At 42.8% G+C, this 20,655-nt stretch overlaps 1 protein-coding gene across 8 annotated transcripts in view; it reads right to left on the reverse strand.

The window, feature by feature from the left end:
• Positions 1-20,655, reverse strand: part of LOC127007316 (uncharacterized) — a 286,714-nt gene that overhangs the window by 53,636 nt on the left and 212,423 nt on the right. For all 8 annotated transcript variants that reach the window (XR_007760178.1, XR_007760177.1, XR_007760174.1 and 5 more), the window contains one exon: positions 12,522-12,575. Coding sequence is in view for 2 of the 8 variants with exons in the window: in XM_050878118.1 (XP_050734075.1) it covers positions 12,522-12,575 (54 nt within the window). In the remaining 6 variants the exon portion in view is untranslated. The remainder of the gene's footprint in view (positions 1-12,521; positions 12,576-20,655) is intronic.

A 20,655-nucleotide genomic window follows, 5' to 3' on the forward strand; every position in this document is an offset into this window, starting at 1 on the left:
TTATTATTATAATTTTTCTTAAATTCATTTTTATGTTCGTTATTCAAATTATGAAGATGCTATTCATATGATTAGAGAAAGAATTTTGGTGGAACGTGATGAAATTATCACTAAAAGGATATTTCCGGCGCCCCACATTAATTTTTCTCTAACATGATTGTAACACAAGTTGAGCTTATTCTGGAGGTGATTTTGCTCTCCCGCTCGCGTCCCGCAGCCCCGCCCCTACACGCCGCGGCCCGCCGCTCACCGGCACCTACAGGACGAGGACGTGTATACTTCAACCAAATTATGCGACGCAGACTTCTCTTAACTTACATTTGCTTCATTCACTTATACTGTACATATCCTATCATAAAACCCCTAACAAACTACCATTTTTCTGCTATTTACTTTAAACACGCGTATTCTTTTCCTTCTTTCAACAATAAATTTACTATTAACACCGCCTGAGAGCAGTTTATCCTTTACATTCTATACGAGTTATATTGATGATGATATCGCTTCATAAACCTATTGCAAGGATAATGTGCACCGATATTAATGGTCAGAACGCCTAGCTACGACTCCGTGTACCCCGGTTGAATCCAAGTCCGTTCAGTCCACACAAACAACTCTTCATCCTCTTTCGGACTCAGACTCCAAATAACTATTCATCCTCTTTCGGGTGAACGGACACCTTGGGAAACATGGGGATAGCAAACTAAAGCCCGGATGTCAAACCTGCCATGTAGTTAATGGATTGTCGCCCACCAAAGACTCGAGGGCCGATGAGACGGAGGTGAGGGCCAACGCAAAGTGCTAATCAGCGGCCGCCCACAACTTAACCTATAAAAAACAGTTTGTCAAGTTCCTCTCTTCGAACTAATAACTCACTACTGTCTTAACAAACTTGCTAATGTCTAGTATCTAGATCATAAGTGAAGATCCTGAAGAATAATATACCTAAAAACAGAATTGGACGTTGATGATGAGGAGATGGCGTAGAAGTAGGAAGAGGAAGAGGTGGACGAGGACGAGGAGGAGGAGGAGGAGGAAGAGGAAAAGGAGGGGGAGGAGGAAGATGAGAATGATGGAGGTGGAAAGTTTGTGATGGTGAAAATCCTTAACCAGACGTTGACGGTGCTCGGGCCGGTAATGAAAGGGATCTGTGCATATGGAATACCCGGAGCCCTTTGTCCTCCCGGCCGGCAGATATTCTTGGAGTGTGAGGAGCCTTTGAAATGAGACGAGTGGCGAAGAGTAGGAGTAGGGGGAGGAGGAGGAGGAGGAGGAGGAGAAAAGAACAAAGAGGAGCAGGATGATAATGATGATGATGATGGTGAGCTAGAGGGAGAGAAGACAGGGTGAGAGTATGTCTGAATATCTCCCGTTTAAGAACTTTGAACGAATTTATCTTCGGTGAAAAAACGAAGGAACTGGAAGAAAGGGGTTGAAAAAAAGACGATGATGATGATGGAAAGGAAGAGGAGGAAGAGAAAGGTTAGAAGAAGGACAACGACGATGGCAACAAAAACTATCATCACGACCACCACCACCACAACTACTATTGCCACTAAAAGACAACAACAACAGCAACAGCCTTCACTCAGAGCAGCGGCAGTTCGTAATTACCGGCAACAAAACACAGGCGAGCGCTCCATAAACTTCTGTACAGCATCAACACGCATTTAGTTACCGTTTCCGAGAGTGGGGCGCCGGCCGAAAAATCTAAATTAACGCGCTCCGGAAGGCAAAATGTGCTCTGCTTCGTGGGGGTGAATAGGGAAGGTAAAAATAACAGGTAACATCAAGAGAGAATCAAGGTAAAATAAGTTAGTATGAGAGAGAGAGAGAGAGAGAGAGAGAGAGAGAGAGAGAGAGAGAGAGAGAGAGAGAGAGAGAGAGAGAGAGAGAGAGAGAGAGAGAGAGAGAGAGAGAGAGAGCAAGCTTTCTTCAGGTTTTACTCTCTCTTTCGTCTCGGCCAAGACCTTAACAACCTCCTCCTCCTCCTCCTTCTCCTCGGGTTCATAGCAAGAAATTTTGAGTGTAAAACGCCAGATGTAATATTATTCTTGTATAATTCAATGGTAAGGCCTCACCTCGAATACGCAGCACAGTTTTGGTCCCCTTATTACAGAAAATACATTGAATCATTAGAAAGAGTTCAGCGCCGCGCTACGAAAATGATTAAAGCCTTGAGGGCTCAACCGTAGGAGGAACGACTCAAGTGACTCAACCTTTTTGCGCTGGAAAAGAGGCACCTGCGGGGGGGATATGATTCAGGTCTTGAAGTACCTGAAAAAGTTCAGTAACGTCGACTACTACAAGTTTTTTGAGCAAGAAAATAATTTTAGAACTAGAAATAAATGTCTGCGAGAAGATATAGTACAGACATTGGCAGGAGTTTCTTCTCAAACCGAGTCATTCGTCGCTGGAACAATCTTCCCTCAGAGGTAGGAAGGTTAAATTATTGAAGAGGGCAACCTCGTGATAAGCCGTTCTGTTGGCTACATTTCTCCTTCCCAATCAGCACCCCGTCTTTGGGGTCTCGTAGGGGAAGGTCGTGATTAACAACATATAGAAAGGGAGGCGATGACACCCTTAGTAGTGTTTCTCGATTAGGACGTGCAGGGGCGGAAGAGGAGGTGGAGGAGGAGGAGGAGGAGGAGGAGTATAAAGGTGACACTAGACATTACAAATTAATTTACGACAGATGCACCTCATCTCTCTCTCTCTCTCTCTCTCTCTCTCTCTCTCTCTCTCTCTGGCACACCTTTCTATCCCTCTCTTCGCCGTAAATCCTCCACTGAATAGCCAATTATACCCAAACTCCTGCAGTACTGGTTGGCAATAATGGCGGCGCGGCGAAGAAATGCTACGAAATGGCGTCGGGTGATGAAAAAGAGCATTCGAATCGCCTTGTCCATGAATAGCATCTTCAAAATCCCCCCCCCCCCCCATCCCCACACACATACACCATTTGGCTCTCAATTGAAACCTCTGATGCTCCCGTTCTAACTTTGCTTTATATTTTCCGATCATTAAATTTCTACCCTTCCTTTGTTACTCTATCTACTATTTAAATACAACCCTTCATTATTTTTTTCTTTTCTATCAGTCTTCCCTTCTGCATCGATTCCATCTGTCTCTTTCCCTCTGTCTGTCTCTACTCCTTTTAGTGACTTTTCAATACCTCCATTTTTCCTCTCTCCCTCGCCCTGACTTCCTGCTCCTCTTATTCAGTTCTTCCATTCACGTCTTTCCATTATCTCTGATCCTCTTTTCCCCATCTCAATACTTCTCCAAAATTGAACTTCCTCCTCCATCTCTCTTCTCCCTCTGATATCTTTTTTCCATGTCTCTTCCTTCCCTCAGTTCACCAATCTGATTCTCCTCGTCCTCTTCTGTATTTTCTCTACTTTCTTCTTCATACTCTACATTTTCGCACCATTTTCTTACCTTACCGCTATTTCCTTTTTCTCTCTCTCTCTCTCTCTCTCTCTTTTCCTCTTCATTTTCTTTCTCCTACTCCCTTACTCCCAATACCTCCATACTCTATATACTCCATAACTCACTCCTCCTGCTCCATCCCTCTGTGCCACTCTTTTACCCCTTTTTTAATCTCCAACTCCACCTCACATTCAAAATTTCTCCTCTACCAGTTCTCCCTCTCCTCCACTCCGCTATGCTTTTCTCCATATCCTCCAACTCGCAGTCTACAGATCCTCTCTATCTCCTCTACAGGTTCTCCTCCTCCTCCTCCTCCTTCTCCTTCTCCTTCTCCTCCTCCTCCTCCTCCTCCGCAGTAAACCAAGATATTTCACCCGAGGGGCAGTAAGGGGCGAGGGCAGATACTGTGCCTCTAAATAAGCGATATAGTCCCAATAAATTCTAGACGAAGCCGTAAAGTTTGGCATTATCAGATGAGGCCGGACCTGGAGGCCGTGTGTACGTGCGTGCGTGCGTGCGTGGGTGGGTGGGTGGGTGGGTACGGCTGGCTGCCTGGCTCGACTCGGCACCAACACGGCAAAGAACATTCAGTGCATTACAGAATTGAATCTCCACAGCACATCACTTTGATAAATGGCGCAAGAGTACTAATGCAACAACTACCACAACGACGGTTTTGATACACAACACAGCCGAGTAAATCCCACTCAATTATAATTATTATCATTTTTATTCTTATTTTCATTACTATTCTTACTATTTATATGATTATTATTAATACTATTATTATTTTATTACTATTATTACTATTACTGAGCGCCATGGAGGGGCATAAAGTGAAAAGAAAAATATGATAGACCCAAACAGCCCTCTCGATGAGCAGACACGGATAAGAAAAATAAGAGACAGCGACCGTAAAGAAGAATAAATATGAGGGTGGAGGACAAAAACAATGCAACGTAGATTTGGTCATTATAGTACAGAATACTTTAGCTACGTCTCTACGACACAGTATAACACAGCACGCTATAGAAATCACACAGCACACACAGCACCTACATATTCGTTATTACACAACAGGGGGTAGCAAGCGCCCCCCCCCCCCTCCCCTTCACTTCCCCTATTACAAAACTGAGCGCTGTACTGGATTCAATGATGTTTCCCTATGAAAGAATAAAACAACTGATATAAACAATTGCTTGAAAACACTGCGGGGACAGCCATGTACCCAACCAGCTGTGTACACGGATCCGTATGTGTTAATAGTAATCCGCATTTTGGTTTGTAAACAAGACGGACGGCCAGAAATGGGAGGACGCAGAAAAACACGACACCGGAAAGGGCTTTTAAAAACCCAGAACGAATTTTTCCCATGTCATTTCCCCCGGGCCTTGTTGTTGAACAGGCGGCCCAGCACAAACAGTAGCCAGCCAATTTCAGCCGTAAAAGTATCCGTTCAAATATCCACTCTCTAACCCGTGAATTATTACTGACAACCGATAAAAATTAATACCATTACCGCCGCACGTGAATCACCGGGCGGCCGACAACGGAATGAGACAGTTATGCTTGTTATAACGAATGGCATCAACAAACTGCATTAAAAGCGTGACGCGGCTGATTGTAAACTTTCTAAATATAACTTTAATGAACTACTGACCTCCCGCAAACACTTTTTTCTTTCCTTATATTAGAGAAAAGCGGCGTAGCAGGAGTACGTGACCCTTGTAGACAGCAAGAAACGGACGCTCATATAACCAAGGCTAATGCGACGGAAATGAGCACGGAGGCCACGCGCAGCTATAGCGTATGCTCCCAACTTTAATTTATTAGAAATCATAATCACATTTCAATTGCTTACAAGGACTTATACACATGCACAAGAGATGACACACTGTAAGGTAGAAAGTGATAGAATAAACTGTAAGGTAGAAATTAGCGATAGAACAGGTAAGTAGTGTTGGCAACGGTGGACAGGTGGCGGTGGCAATGGTGTCGGTGACGTTGTTAAGATACTGCGCGGCCCTTACATGTTCTTAGTAACCTTTATCTCTTCACTTTTATTCTAATTCTTACAGCTAACTCAATTCTGGTCATTCCTTTTTCATCTCCACCTCCAGTTTTTCTCTCTCTCTCTCTCTCTCTCTCTCTCTCTCTCTCTCTCTCTCTCTCTCTCTCTCTCTCTCTCTCTCGCTGACCCCTGTAATAGGACAAAAAACTTCTCCACAACACTGATTTCCACTCTTTCAATCATCTCTCCCCTCCCTGACCGTCCGAGCGAAACACACAAAACATCTTCAGCAGAATCAACTCCTTAAAAGTCTTTCTCACACCCTCCGTCAGGTCCTTCACTCTCTACCTCCTCTCTCTCTCCCTCCTTGACTGCCGTCTACCAAAACACAAAGGGTCATATTCACCAACGTTTTTAGGCGCCCAAGCACACACATTTTGACCAGGCTTTCGTAGGTGTTGTGGGTATTGTCAGGGGTAGTTTTATGACCCTGGTGGGAGTTTGACCCTTTTTCTGGTATATGAACGTAAATTAACACTCATGAGAACCCAACTGATCTCTTCTTCGGCCTCTCGAAATAGTGGATGTATGAGGCGAAGGCGTTTGAGAATATCCGACTAAAGGTCACTCAGCTAAATCAGTTAAGTCTTTTACATTGCAGCGCCAGTTTCTTTGCTCCTGAACTTTCTGACTCACCCGCAACAACACACTACTTTCCTTTAGCAAAATCAATTCAGTTCCCTCTTGATGAGTCCACCACCAGTTTTCTTCGCCTCTTCTCTCCTCTTTTCTGTTTCTCCTACTTAGTCGCAACACACAAAGTTCCTTCAATATTTGGCCACCGTTGTCTCCGTCCCTTCCTCCCTTCTCCGTAAACAACTACTTATTAAATTCCTTTCCCGTCACCACCCTCGCTGCCTCTCACTCCCGTCTCCGACAATAACAAAATTAACAGCATCAAAAGCAGCGAGACGTCTCTTAAACTTAACATTCAGGACATTTCTTTTACCTTATTTAATCACTTTTAGCATGTTCCAAAATAATGTTAACTTTCTCTCCTGCCCATCCGTCATTTTACTTTGATTTTGGAGCGGAGTAAATAAATAAATAAATATATAAATAAATAAATAAAATAATGCCCTTGAATCCATCGCTCCCCGTGGTGTTATGCCCTCATACTCTCCCCTCTCCCTCAATAACTCACTCAAATATCTAACTCCCTCAGCCTTTGTCCTTTCCACCCCAACACCAACTCTTCTCGCATCTATAATCCTTCAGAAACACCAGTATAGTTTTTTCTTTACCCCTCGCTCCCGGATGCTTCACCTGCTCCCATTCTACCCACACACACCTTGGAAAAATAACATAACTCCTCCCACAACGCGTCAGAACCAGATTTACAGTTTTTTTTTAAGCACACTGCTCTATTCCCTTCCCCAGTTCCCTTACATCCCCGCCGCACCACCAAAGAAATATTAAACTCCCCTCAGCTCCCCCAACAATAGCTCTGTAATCCCCAATATAACTCTCCTCCCCCACTTCTTTTACTCCTCACACCCCTTGAGGAATACATATCTACTCTCCCTCCTTATCCCAAATCTCTTCTTTTGTCCCCTCTTTTAACTCCCCTCAGCTCCCCCAGCAATGACTGTGTACTCCCCAACAGAACTCCCCTTTAAGGCCTTGACAAGTCTCTTATTCCCCACACCCCTTGCGAAAGATTTATTTACTCCCCCTCCTTCCCCCAGATTTGCTCTTTACTCACCTCTTTTAACTCCCCTCATAGCTCTGCACTCCCCAATGTAGATAACCTTCTCCACGTCTTTTTCTCCCTACACCCACTCCGAAATATCTATCTACTTACCTTCTCCCCCCCCCAAAAAAAAATATGTTCTTTACTCTCCTATTTTAACTCCCCTCACCTCGCCCAATAATAGCTCTGTACTCCCCCAATATAGCTCCCCTTCGCTACGTCTCTTACTCCCCCCACACCCCCTCCGAAATATGTATCCACTCTCCCTCCTTCCCTGAACCTGCTCTTTACTCTTTCTTATTTCAACACCATTCAGTTCCCCCAACATAGCCCTCAATATGCTCCCCCATCACAGCTCCCCTTCGCTACGTCTCTTACTCCCCACACCCACTCCGAAATATTTATCCGCTCTCCCTCCTTCCCTCGAACCTCTCTTTACTCTCCTCTTCTCCCCTCGGCTCTAAAAAATAGTTCCCTCGCCTCTTTTATCACTCTTGTTACTCAGCTACACCGGCGCCGGAAAGAAAGAAGGAAGAAAGAAAGCAGAGAAACTTCCTTCCTCTCTTTGTAAACTACTTTCCCGGCAAAAAAGTTCTCCCCATACCTTGTCCTCGGCAATTCCATTATCCCCACTCTCCTCCTTTTCCTTTTTCCTTTCCCCTGATCTTGCTTATTTCATTTCAGTTTTGTTCTTTTTTTTATTTTAAGCTTCCCTTATTTCCTTCTCTCATCCCCCCCCCCCCCCCATCCGCCTCCCTCCCTGCAATCGTTCTTAATTTCTCGTTTGCTTTAATCCTTCCCCTTTATTCCTTCTTTTCGTCCGTCCGTCCTTCCTTTTTTCCTTTCTTCCCTCCCTTCATTACTTCCTCCTTCCTCTTTTTCTATCCCCCCCCTTCCTCTATCTCCCTAACTCCTTCCCTTAATTTCTTCCAGACATAACAAAGGAAAAACCAAACAAAAACGGAAAAACAACTTCTTTTGAGAATCAGTTTCGCTCCAACAGAACTAATAGGAAAGAAAAATAAACTCAAAGGGCAAAAGAACACACACACACACACGCAAACAGACAGACACACGCACAGAAAGAGAACCCTGGATTACGCAATAGGTCGACCAGGAAGTGAAACGCAGAGGTGAGGAGGGAGGGAAGGTGCGAAGGAAGGAGGGAGAGTGACGGAGGAAGGTAAGAAGAGGGGAAAGAGGAAGGTAAGCTAGAAGCAATTATGATGGGACGGAGGGGGGATAGGGAAGGAAGAGGAAGGGAAAGAGGAATGGAGAGAAAAAAAGAAGAGAGAGAGAGAGAGAGAGAGAGAGAGAGAGAGAGAGAGAGAGAGAGAGAGAGAGAGAGAGAGAGAGAGAGAGAGAGAGAGAGAGAGAGAGAGAGAGAGAGAGAGAGAAGCTAGAAATAATGGGGAAGAGGGTAAAGCCCCGTCCACACTATGCATCATGTAGCAGCCATGTGATGCAGTAGTGGTGTTGAAAACAATACACTAGCGTCCAGACTGAAGTGCATCACAACGCAACTCATCCTCGCGCGCCAGTCACCGATTAGATATACATAAAGTGACATCCAACTCTCTCTCTCTCTCTCTCTCTCTCTCTCTCTCTCTCTCTCTCTCTCTCTCTCTCTCTCTCTCTCTATCTCTCTATATATAAATAAATAAATATATATATATATATATATATATATATATATATATATATATATATATATATATATATATATATATATACACATAAGGAATTTTGATGTGTTGCATGTAAACAGCATGGGTAGCCTAATAATATTCTAAATAGCCTAGCTTCGCATCCACATGCAGTAAGTTATTAAGATGTCTTTTACATGGGTTTGCAGAGCCAGATGTGTTTTAGTATACTTGAAATGAGCTATCAATTAATGAATTTGAAAAAAACACAGATCGTTCGAGTATGATGCGACTATATTATTTAATACAAGTTTGTGTTTTCGTGTGCTTGTATGTTAGATTATCGATGCAAATGACTGAGTTGTTTTTTGTACACATAAATATTCAAATATATTATTGAAAAATAAGCTTGAATGTCTATCATAACAGATGATTTTCACGTATTCACGAGCCAGAAATGCGCAGGTGCCACAGCCATCAAAATTCCCGCTTGTTGGGGGACAGATGGAATGAAACGGACTATAGTAGCTTTGTGTGCTGCAAAAAAAGAAGCTCTTGAGAAAGAGCGTCAGAACTTATATAATGTAATGATATAATGTATTGCTCCTCATCCACTCGAAGGGTTTGGCTGAAGCACGCAATACTCCAACTACGATGGATGGTGCAACACTGCGCGTCGCATTGAAATGGCAATAGACCATCAGTGCGTTTATTACGCTGCATTGTGTTGAAAACCTCGTTTTTCAACACGTCCATTCAACACTGCGCACATCATGATGCATAGTGTGGACAGGCGTTAAGATAGGTAGGAGGCATAGAGAGAGGAGGAAGAAAAGAAAAAGAGGAAGAAGAGGTAAGAGATGGAAGAGGAAAGGCAAAGAGAAAATGGAGAGGTGAAACAAACAAAAGGAGAGGAAAAAAAATGTAAAATGGGAAAAGAATAAGAAAAGCCAAAGAAGGGAGGGAAGCAATGATACAAAAAAGGAATAAAAAGGTAGATGTTGCAAGGACAAATGTAGGAGATAGAGAGGAAGGGAAGAAAAGTGGAAAACAGAGGGAAAGGAGAGACGGATGGAGAGAAGCACTATATTGAGAGGGAGGAAAAGTAGAGATAGCCGGGGCGATGGAGGTAAAGTATACATGAAGGGAGAGAAACTAGACTCGAATATGGAGGGAGAACGGAGAGACGTATGAAGGGAATTTTTTATAAGGAAGGAGAAGAGCGAGGAAGGGAGGACTGGATGCAGGAAGGGAGGGAGGGAGAGAGGAGGTATAGGTAGCTTGTTAGTGACCCGACAGCTCAGGCGTAAGGAAAGGTGAGGATAAGGTATTTCTCTCTCTCTCTCTCTCTCTCTCTCTCTCTCACACACACACACACACACACACACACACACACACACACACACACACACACACACACACACACACACACACACACACACACACAGCCTCGCAAGCCGTCGGGATGTACGGTCGGGATTACCCACGTCCACGTATTTTGGGGACAAACAAACGTGTGTGTGTGTGTGTGTTTCGAGAGAGAGAGAGAGAGAGAGAGAGAGAGAGAGAGAGAGAGAGAGAGAGAGAGTGTCTTTCCTATTCCCCACCTGTACCTCACCACTAACCACTTTCTTTCTCTACTATACCCTTGATTTAGAGAGAGAGAGAGAGAGAGAGAGAGAGAGAGAGAGAGAGAGAGAAATAACTTAAGCCTCAGTTACGGGACAAGTTGCAAAAATTTACCTGAAAATACAGAAAAATGAAGAAGAGGATGAATGAGAATTAAGCAAAAAATACAGAACGTCAACAACAAAATAGCAATATCAACAATAAAAATGATAAAAGTAATGACAATATTTATGAAAACAATAATAAAAAATAAAGCAAGTCTCCATTTCCGCGACAGTTTTCGTTTTATTGCAATTTTTTCCGTGCCAAGGTCTTGTTTACAGGCGGCAAACTTTACTCCGCGCAAATATATTCACTTCGCACTTATTAAAACTTTCTGACAGCTTTCAGAAAGTTTTGTTTTTAGGCCGTTGCCGTGGGCGCCGCGGTCTACTCTTATCGCGTTTCCTGCTTTATATTCTGTTTTACTTAATTATCTTTTGCTTAGTGGCTGTAAAACTTATAAACACGGAAGCCACGATAGAAAAATATATATGGCTACTTTCCACATCTCTCCCTCATTATCAGCCACATAGTAACCAATTGATGAGTAATGAGGCACGCATCCTTAACATCAGAAAACTAAATCATTCAATGTATTAATATAAATAGATAAAATGTGTACTGTCCACTATCTCCACAGCAGAAGTAAACAAGAATAAATAACAAGTAATACGACACTTTACTATAAACAAAGAGAGGATGAGACAAACATTTCCCGCAAAAAGCATCAGATTATTGCTCTCCACTTTTACCACCATACCATATTCGAGTACTTGTCGGGCATACTCTCTCTCTCTCTCTCTCTCTCTCTCTCTCTCTCTCTCTCTCTCTCTCTCTCTCTCTCTCTCTCTCTCTCTCTCTCTCTCTCTCTCCTGAGCGGGTGGCCGTGGCAGAGGAAGAGGGAAGGATAAAGTGAAGCCAGTATGCAACATAACCTAGTTTCGAGGAGTACTGAGAAACGCGTCTAATCCTCTCTCTACCATCTCCGCCGCCCAGCCATACGCACAGCACGACGCAGGGGAGAGTCCAATCTTAGAAGCCCCGCCACCTCGCTACACAGGAAAGACGGAGAGATAAGGAAAAGGAAGACCAGGGGCGAGGAACCATGCGAGGGAAGGAGCAAGGAAGCGTGCGAAGGGAAAGTAGCAGAGAAGGGGTCAGGAAGGGTACAAAGAGAGGAAGGATACGAGAAGAAAGAAAAAAGGGAAGAAGCGAGGAAGGATGAAAGTGGAAAGGAAAGCACTATGTTCCTTCTACGAGGGGTGCGAAGGAGCATGATGGAAAGTATGACGAAGATAAGAAAGAGCAAGGAGAAAGGGGAAAGAAAGTGACTATGGAGGGATGAAATAGAAAAACGAAAGACAGAGAGATATGAAAGGATGAAGGCCGTGCAAGGAGGCGAAAACGAAACATATATAAATGGAGTAGAGGAAGAGAGGAGAAAGGGCATATGATTAGAGCGGAAGAAGGGATAGAGGAAAATGAAGGGACGCGGGGCATGGATGGAAGGCAAGATGAAGCAGAAGAGAAGAGAAAGAAGGGAAGAGATTGGCTGAGGACGAGATAATGAAAGAAAAGCAGGACAAAGCGAGGAAAAAAACAATGCGGGAGAGAACAGAGAACTACGATGGAAGGATTGAGAAAACACAGATGGAGGGGAACGAAGGGCGGAAATTAGGACATAAAGGAAGGCCAAGACGAAACAGAAGAGGAAGAAAACGAAGAAAATAAACTAAGAACAAGAAATAAGTCTGTACTCTATTCAGGAGCAGTAAGTAGAGAGCTTTTTTTTCATTATTGTTTTCTTTTTTTTTTTACGCCCTTGAACTGTCTCCTCTGCTGTAATAAAAAAAGCGAGGAAGAGTGAAGTGATAAGGAACGTGAAGGAAAGACAAGACGAACCAGAAGAAAGAGAGAAGGCAGGACGATGCGGATGAACGAGGGAGGAGCAGAGAAGAAATACGGTAAAATTAATACATAAAATAATAAATAAACAAATGACACTCACCCAACCATCATCACAGAGGGTTCAAAGAGGCCGAGGCAGCAGCGCTCGAGGAACCTGAAAAAAGAATAAAAGATTGTAAGCAAATAAAGAAATAAAGAAATCACATGCCACTCTCTTATAATGAGCTAAACTTTGTTAGCTCACGAGGCACTAAAAAATATTAAAAAAAAAAAAAAAGATTGAATAAAATAAATAAATAGTCGTAGGGATTAACTCCTTCAAAAAATGTGATCTGTGATACTTTTAAACGAAAAAAAAACAAAAAAAAAAAACGAATGGCGAGTAAAGACGAAAAATGGCAGAAAAAACTAGAAAAACAAAGTAGGAGAGAGAGAGAGAGAGAGAGAGAGAGAGAGAGAGAGAGAGAGAGAGAGAGAGAGAGAGAGAGAGAGAGAGAGAGAGAGCGCAAGGAAGAAAAAAAAAAAACAGCAACATACCACTTGCCTCGCCCCGACAAAATATATATCTACGAGAGGTCCGAATGAACTTTAGACAAGGTAAGGAAGACATTTACGAGCGAGGAAAGTTAGTTATGAAAATCGTGATGTGCTCAGTGCAGGGAACGAAGGGAGGGAGAGAGGATAAGGATGAGGTGGAGGAGGGGGTGGAGGGGCAGGAGCATTAGAATAGTGAGAGAGAGGAGTGGTGGATGAGAGAGAGAGAGGAGAGAGAGAGAGGAGAGAGAGAGAGAGAGAGAGAGAGAGAGAGAGAGAGAGAGAGAGAGAGAGAGAGAGAGAGAGAGAGAGAGAGAGAGAGAGAGAGAGGGGTGGGGGGGGAGGAGCGACCAAGATGGTTTCCAGGCAACAGGCGGGAGAGCGCGAACATTTTACCTAAGGAGTAGGAAAATATGCCAATAAGAAAAAAATACAAATTATAAAAATGATGCTGGAGAAATGGAGAAAAGAATAAGAAAAAAAACAGTAACCATGAAAAATAACAAAAACAACAACAATAATTATATTAATGATAATAATAAAAGGAAGAAAAAGAAGAACAAAAACACCAACAACAACATCAACAACAACAATAATATTAACAACAGCAATAACATCACAAAAACAATGAAAACAAAAACTATAAATAACATCATAGAGGAAAAAATACAGGAGGAAAATGATGAGGATGAGAAGCAGGAGGAGGAGGAAAAGGAGGAGGGCAACGACAACGAGGAAGGTGACGAACGCGAGGAGGGAGAGACGGACAAAGGAGGAGAAAGAAAGTGAATAAGATAACGAAAGAGAGGAACGGGAAGAGGAAGATGAGAGGTTAAGGAAGGGAGTAAGGGACGTTATCAGAACCATCAGTGAAGGACGATGTGCAGGAGGCTTTCCCTGACTATCTCTCTCTCTCTCTCTCTCTCTCTCTCTCTCTCTCTCTCAATAGCAGAGGAAACTAGAGGCAAGAAGCAAAGAAATAAGATAAAGTGACTAAATGATGTCAATTTCAAAAATTGTCTTTAGGTAGGGGAGAAGAAAGAGAAGGAGGAGGAGGAGGAGGAGGAGGAGAAACAGCCGGAGGAGGAGGAGGAGGAGGAGGAAGAGCCGGAGGAGGTGGAGGAGGAGGAGGAGGAGGAGGAGGAGGAGGAGGAGGAGGAGGAGGAGGTTCTTGTTCACAGATCCCTAGGACTAGAGGTCGGGTCCCTTCAGATACAAAGCTTACCTGTGTGTGTGTGTGTGTGTGTGTGTGTGTGTGTGTGTGTGTGTGTGTGTGACGGCTTAGTTGTAGGTTATCAAAGGCCAAGCAGTTGATTCTCTCTCTCTCTCTCTCTCTCTCTCTCACCCCACGTTTGTGATAATAAATTCCCCCTCAGACGCGTGTATATTCACCCTCCCCCCTTTCCCTCCTAATACCAAAGATTTAACATCAATCTCTCCTACACAGGTATCATTCCTCTCCTAGTCTCCTTTAAAGGTAAAAAAAGAAGAAAAAAAAATTGAAGAAAAACCTGATATTTTTTTTATAATTTTGTTCTATTTTCGACTTCCTTTTTTTTCCTTTCATTTTCTCTCTTCAGCTAAAAACTTGCAATGTGAGAAAAAAAAAATCTTCTTGCAATTCCGCTTGTTTTCTATTTTCCCTTTTTTCCCTTTTTCCCTCTTGGCTCGGAGGACTTGTAAATTGGAGAAAAAAAACAATTATATCCTTTTAATTTCGCTTTATTTTTCTTACAAAGCGAAATGGCAACCTTCATCGAGCCCGTTATAAAGGTCAGGAGAGGTAGAAAAATCATTATGAAAGAAAAATGTAAGTCCACCATCACTTACCACCACCACCAGCAGCCTCAGCACCACTACCATTCCCATCACCATTATCACCATACGAATCACCCCAAACCAACAACCATCAACCCTATCACGACCATTACCACCTCCAGTATCACCATCACCAACACTAAAATCATAAGTATATCCTTAACTATTGTCCCCATCACCAAAATTGACCTATCTTTCGGCCACTCCTCTAACTCTTTTTAGGAGCAGTGATTAGCCTTTTTTTATGCCCTTGAACTGACTCCTTTGCTGTAAAAAAAAGTAGCTGTATAACCACCACCACAACCACAACTGACATATTCACCACCCCCACCACCACCACTACAAACCCCCATCCCATAACCACCACCACCAGCTGCCTGCACTACCACCTTACTTTTACCATCACTACCACCAGAAAGTCTATCAAAACAACGACCATCGCCATCACCACCATAACCACCAACACCTCAGCTCTTATCTCCAGCCTCCAACCCCGCCGGTATTATCTCTCTGCCCCGCCACCGCCGTCACCGCCGCCGCCAGCACCACATCTCTTATCTCTTGCCACACACTCGCGCCCACTAACTCCTGCGCCGCCCTAATCCGGCCTTACAAAATAATCCCCCCCGAAATTTTTACCTTAAGCCCCGGCTCACGTTCTGTAATGTGTGTGTGTGTGTGTGTGTGTGTGTGTCGACGGGGGGAGGGGGAGTTGTCGGGTGAGAGGGGGTAGACGGAACACGGAGAGAGAGCAAGGCAGTGAGCAAGTGAGCGAGTGAGCGAACGATAGATAGATAGATAGATAGATAGACAGAAAATGAAAATGTAGAATGAGTTAAAAAAAAAAGAAAAAAAAGAACCACAAACTGGATACCAAAACAAACTGACAAATCCCAACAAAAATACGGTAAGGTAAATAAACAAATTAAAACACACAGGAAACAACAAACAAATACAACCAAGGAAAGGCAAACACATGGAAATGCACCACAGCTCTCTCTCTCTCTCTCTCTCTCTCTCTCTCTCTCTCTCTCTCTCTTCATGTAGAAACACTGTGGTTGTAAATTTGATGACGTATCTCTTATAAGGAGGAGAAAAGAGGAAGAGAAAAGAGAAAAAAGGAGAGAAGAGAGGAGAAAAGAAAACGTAAGGGCAGAGGAAAGGAGGGAAGGGGTGAAAGGAGTGAGAACAGAACTGAAGGGGGATGAAGAGAGGAGAGAACAAGGAGAGGAGAGGAGAGGAAGGAATACGAGGAGTGAGGAGGAAAGGAGTGAAGTGGAATGAAAAGAGGAAGAGGATTTTGAGGGTGGAAGAAAAAAAGAGTGAGAATGTAGTAAATGGAAGAGCACAAATGGAAGGAAAAAAAAGAGAACGGGAAGAAGATTAAAGATATAGGAAAACTGAAGTGAGAAAAAGGGAGTGTGGAAAAAATGCTTAAAGAACTGAGAGGGAGAATGATGTGAAGCGTAAAGAAGCCAAGGAGAATATACGAAGGAGGTAAGATGCAAGGTAATCTACGTTAAAAGTAATGGAAGAAAAAGAGGTGGGGAAAAGGGAAACTGGTACAAGGGAAGAAAGGGAAGGCAAGGTGAAAGGAATGGAAAGAGTGTGAGAAGGAGCAAGGAGATAAGGAATGAAGACAGAGAGAGAGAGAGAGAGAGAGAGAGAGAGTCAAAGGTTAGTAAATAGAGGAGATCCGCAAGAAATTAAGAAAAAAATGACGTAAAGTGGATAGAAGTACGTCGTGTGTGTGTGTGCGTGCGTGTGTGTGTGTGTGTGTGTGTGTGTGTGTGTGTGTGTGTGTGTGTGTGTGTGTGTGTGTGTGTGTGTGTGTGTGGCCGTGGGAATAGGTCACCTGAGGGGAAGATAATCAGTTAGAAGTTGTAATGGACGGTAAGGGGCCACGATTCCCTTTCCCTCCCTCCCCCTCTCCTTACGTCCCCTTTTGCCCCTCGTTCCCCTCCATCCCTCGCCTTAACCCCCTCACCCCTTCCCCTAAGTTCCCTTCCTCCTAAGAGTCTTCTAGCCAGCCTCTCTCTCTCTCTCTCTCTCTCTCTCTCTCTCTCACACACACACACACACACACACACACACACACTAGTAAAACAAATCTTGAAGCCAGCAAGCAAAACAAGGAGAGAGAGAGAGAGAGAGAGAGAGAGAGAGAGAGAGAGAGAGAGAGAGACCAAACACATTCACTCAGTCTTTGAAGGGACTTTTGCGTGTGTTCCCACTGCGTGTTTACAGTTCACTTCAACCTCTATTTCCTACCCCAGAGAGGGATAGATAGATAGATAGACAGATAGATAGATAGATGGATGGAGAGAGAGAGAGAGAGAGAGAGAGAGAGAGAGAGAGAGAGAGAGCATGCAGCGCCAGGTCATTCCCTCGCTATTGTTCTGGCGACACTTTTCTGTCAACATTGGTCGGGTTCGCACACAGCTCTGGCAATGGTGCAACTTTTTTTTTTTTCCTCTCACTCCATAGTTCCATATACCTTTTCAACCTTACGTATTTCTCCTTTTTATTAATTCTCTCTCTGCGCCCCTCTTCGCTTACCTCACCTCCTTTGTCCTATACACGAGCCGCCTTTTTTTTCCCTCGCGCCCCTTCACACTCGAATATTATAATTATAAAGTGCCATCGATTCAGCCTCCTTCTCGGTCCCTCAGCGCTCCAGAAACCAATGCGAACAATTTTTTCGTCTCCACACAATATACGTCCGGTAAAATATATTTCCCTCTGCACCAACAATGAATAAGAAAGTAGAATCAACATCTCCCTTGACCCCCTGAAGGCACGAGGTCAAACCAATGCAGTTTCCTTTCACGAGAAAAGCATCACGAAGGAGAATTCATATTTCCCTCGCGTGGAAAGGTGGAAGGTAAATCTGGGCATCCTCCGTTCCCACCAGGTACGAGTAAACAGCTTTAATATTTCCTTACACGCACACTCATTTTGACCGTGCAATTACTTAATTTCCTTCCTCTCACTACCCACCAGCCGGCAGTCAACAGGTCTTTCTTCCCGTTACCAAAAACAGGCAGAACAACAGACATGAAAATTACTCTTATCCTACGCTTTAAAATCCTCGCAAAATTAACGTCCAGCCCGCTCTGCTCCCGCACTAAATACACCTACGCAAAATAAACTTTTTTGCTAGCTTCCGCGTAGAGAGGTGGGCAATGTTTTCGGCGTCCGTATATTTTTTGTGTGCTTGTTTGTGTCCCCATAAAAAAGGAAAAGTCACCCAAAACACATGAGAACAACCTTTTAAACATCAGCATCCCAAACTGACGAACTTTTGGAAAAACCGATAAACAGATAGAATGATGGCGAATTAACAAACAAATAATAAATAAATAAACGTTTCATGCTTCCGCACATATGATCCAGTTCCTACAAAATAAAATCTGATAATAAGAAACCAATATTGAAGGATACACTAATTCTTTGGCATACGCTGCTTTATTAAGTGCAAACTCATCTAACTCACACCCTGCTCTTTTTTTTTACTAATGGGACTGGATTACGGCCACACGTATTCAAGCCCTTCACCCATTTACTGAGCATAACCATTTTCACTCTCCCTCACCATCCCATTCCTTAATCACAAAGCAGGTAGGGTGGAGGTGAAGTGAAAAGGTCAGGTGGAGGAGTGGAGGGAGTGGGTCTGGTGCGTCGCAAGTGTTAGTTATCTTCATCATAAAAACATTTGCATTCCTCTCAGTCTCCGTGTAAGTAATTATCTCGGACCTCTCGTCTCTATTACTTTTTTTTGTCGTCTCTTGTTCTGCGTTTGTTCCTTCATATTTCATTTCATTTTATTTGTTTTGCGTTTTTTTCTCTATTTTTTGTTTGTATTTCTAGTTTTCCTTTCTCCTTTGATTTTGTTTAACTTATTTGTATTTCTAGTATTGCGTTTTCCTTCCTACTTGAAATTTGTTTCATTTGTTTCTATTTCTAGTTTTGCATTTTCCTTCTTATTCGATTTTGTTTCATTTGTTTGTATTACTAGTTTTGCGGTCTTTCCTTCTCATTTGATTTCCTTTTATTTGTATTTCTAGTTTCGCGTTCTTGTATATTTTTTTTGTGTGTGTGTATCTCTAGTTTTGCGTCTTTCCCTATCTTATTTCGTTTTATTTTTTTATTTTTTCCCTGTCCAGTACATGCACACGATCGCAATATTACTATTATTATTATTATTATTATTTTTTTTTTTTTGCATTTTACGTCCTCGTCCCGTCTCTTTTCTTCGCTTCTTTTCTCTCCACTTTTGAATTTTCTCCAAACCTAATTTCGTTTTCTTTATTTTATCTCTTATCCACAACACGCACGCTGGTAAAACTTTCTCCTTTTTCTTATACTTTTTTTATCTTTTGTTGTTCATTTTGCATCCTCATTTTCTAGCTTCGCCTTCTCTTTCTTTTTTTGAGTTTTTCTTTACTTTCGCATTCTCTTTCTTGTCTGTTATTAGTTTCTTTTTATCTTTTTATCCGCAACACGCACCACGCACAATCCCACTAGTTACCCTTTTATTATTATTTTTTTATATACATTTTCCAACCTTTTTTACTGCTCTATCTTGTCGGTTATTATATTTTTTTATTTTATTTTTACCCACAACACCCAGAATACCACGACTCTTTTTTTTCTTTCTTATACACTTTCCAGCATTAATAACTTCTCCATTCGATCTTGCCATTTTACTTTTCCTGTTTATTTTTATCCCACAAGACGCACAGTAGCTACCACAATTTACTCCCCTTTTCTTCTTTTTATATACACTTTCCAACATTTTTGTTATACTTGTCCTCTCTACCTATTCCCTTCAGCGGATTTGCCCCTCCCGTTATCTACGCTAATCCTCACTTGAAACATTTCGCTCCAAACTCTGCCCACCCGGCGCCTGCGTGCGGGCCCCTTTAAGTCATTAACTATATATCCTGAAGACCGGTGTATTCTGAGGGCGGGAAGGATGGGCCCAAACCACTTATGTGACGTAAATAATGTGTGGCGCTGCACGGTCTATTTACTCATTCACCTGCAACAATAAAAGACAATTGTGTGTGGATAAGACCATCATTTAGTACTGCCACCGAGACTTCTTATTGGGACGGCTTTAAAGAGGGACCTCCCGAGTATAAATGGATAACTCTTATATTTCTTTTCCTCCCCTCTTCTTCTTCTCTTTCTTTCATTTGCTATTTTTTGCAGGGGTAGCGATGAGAGGGCTGTCGTTTTCTTGTCTTGTCCTTGGGTGCCTCGTTTGCTCTATGAAAAGGCGGAAAGGTCCCCAAAAGGAAAATGGTGGGTGCGGTCGAATCGTTTAATATATAAAGCTTTCTCGGGTCGCCAATCAGGAAGTGTCGGAAAACATGATAGGCCTAACCATCCTCTTTATAAATTCACCTTGCCATCCTCTATCCAATTACCTTTCTATCTGGCTTCCTCTTGCCTTTGTTCTCTATCCATCATAAATTCATCTTGTTATCATCTATCTAATCATCTTTCTGTAGAGCTTTCTTTCGGATTTCTTTTCTAACAATAATTTCACCTTTCTATCCTGTATTTTTTTTTCTACAGCAGAGGAGTCAGTTCAAGGGCATAAAAAAAGGAAACAAATGTGAAAAATAAAAACCCGCTACTCACTGCTCCTAATTATCATTCTATCTACCATCCTATTTAATACCTTACTCTCTATCTTTCCATCTTTAATCTCGTCTTTCTTCACTACCTCTCAAACATCAGTTCACTCTTCTTTTCCTCTGTTCATTTACCTTCACCTGTTTTTTCTCCTCTATCGTCTATTAATTTTCAGTCTCACCTTACCCTTACCGGAAGACTCCTCTCTCCCCCCTACACAAAATTAGCTCCACGCA

The sequence above is a fragment of the Eriocheir sinensis genome, chromosome 35, assembly GCF_024679095.1.
Source record: "Eriocheir sinensis breed Jianghai 21 chromosome 35, ASM2467909v1, whole genome shotgun sequence".
Classification (NCBI taxonomy): Eukaryota; Metazoa; Arthropoda; class Malacostraca; order Decapoda; family Varunidae; genus Eriocheir; species Eriocheir sinensis.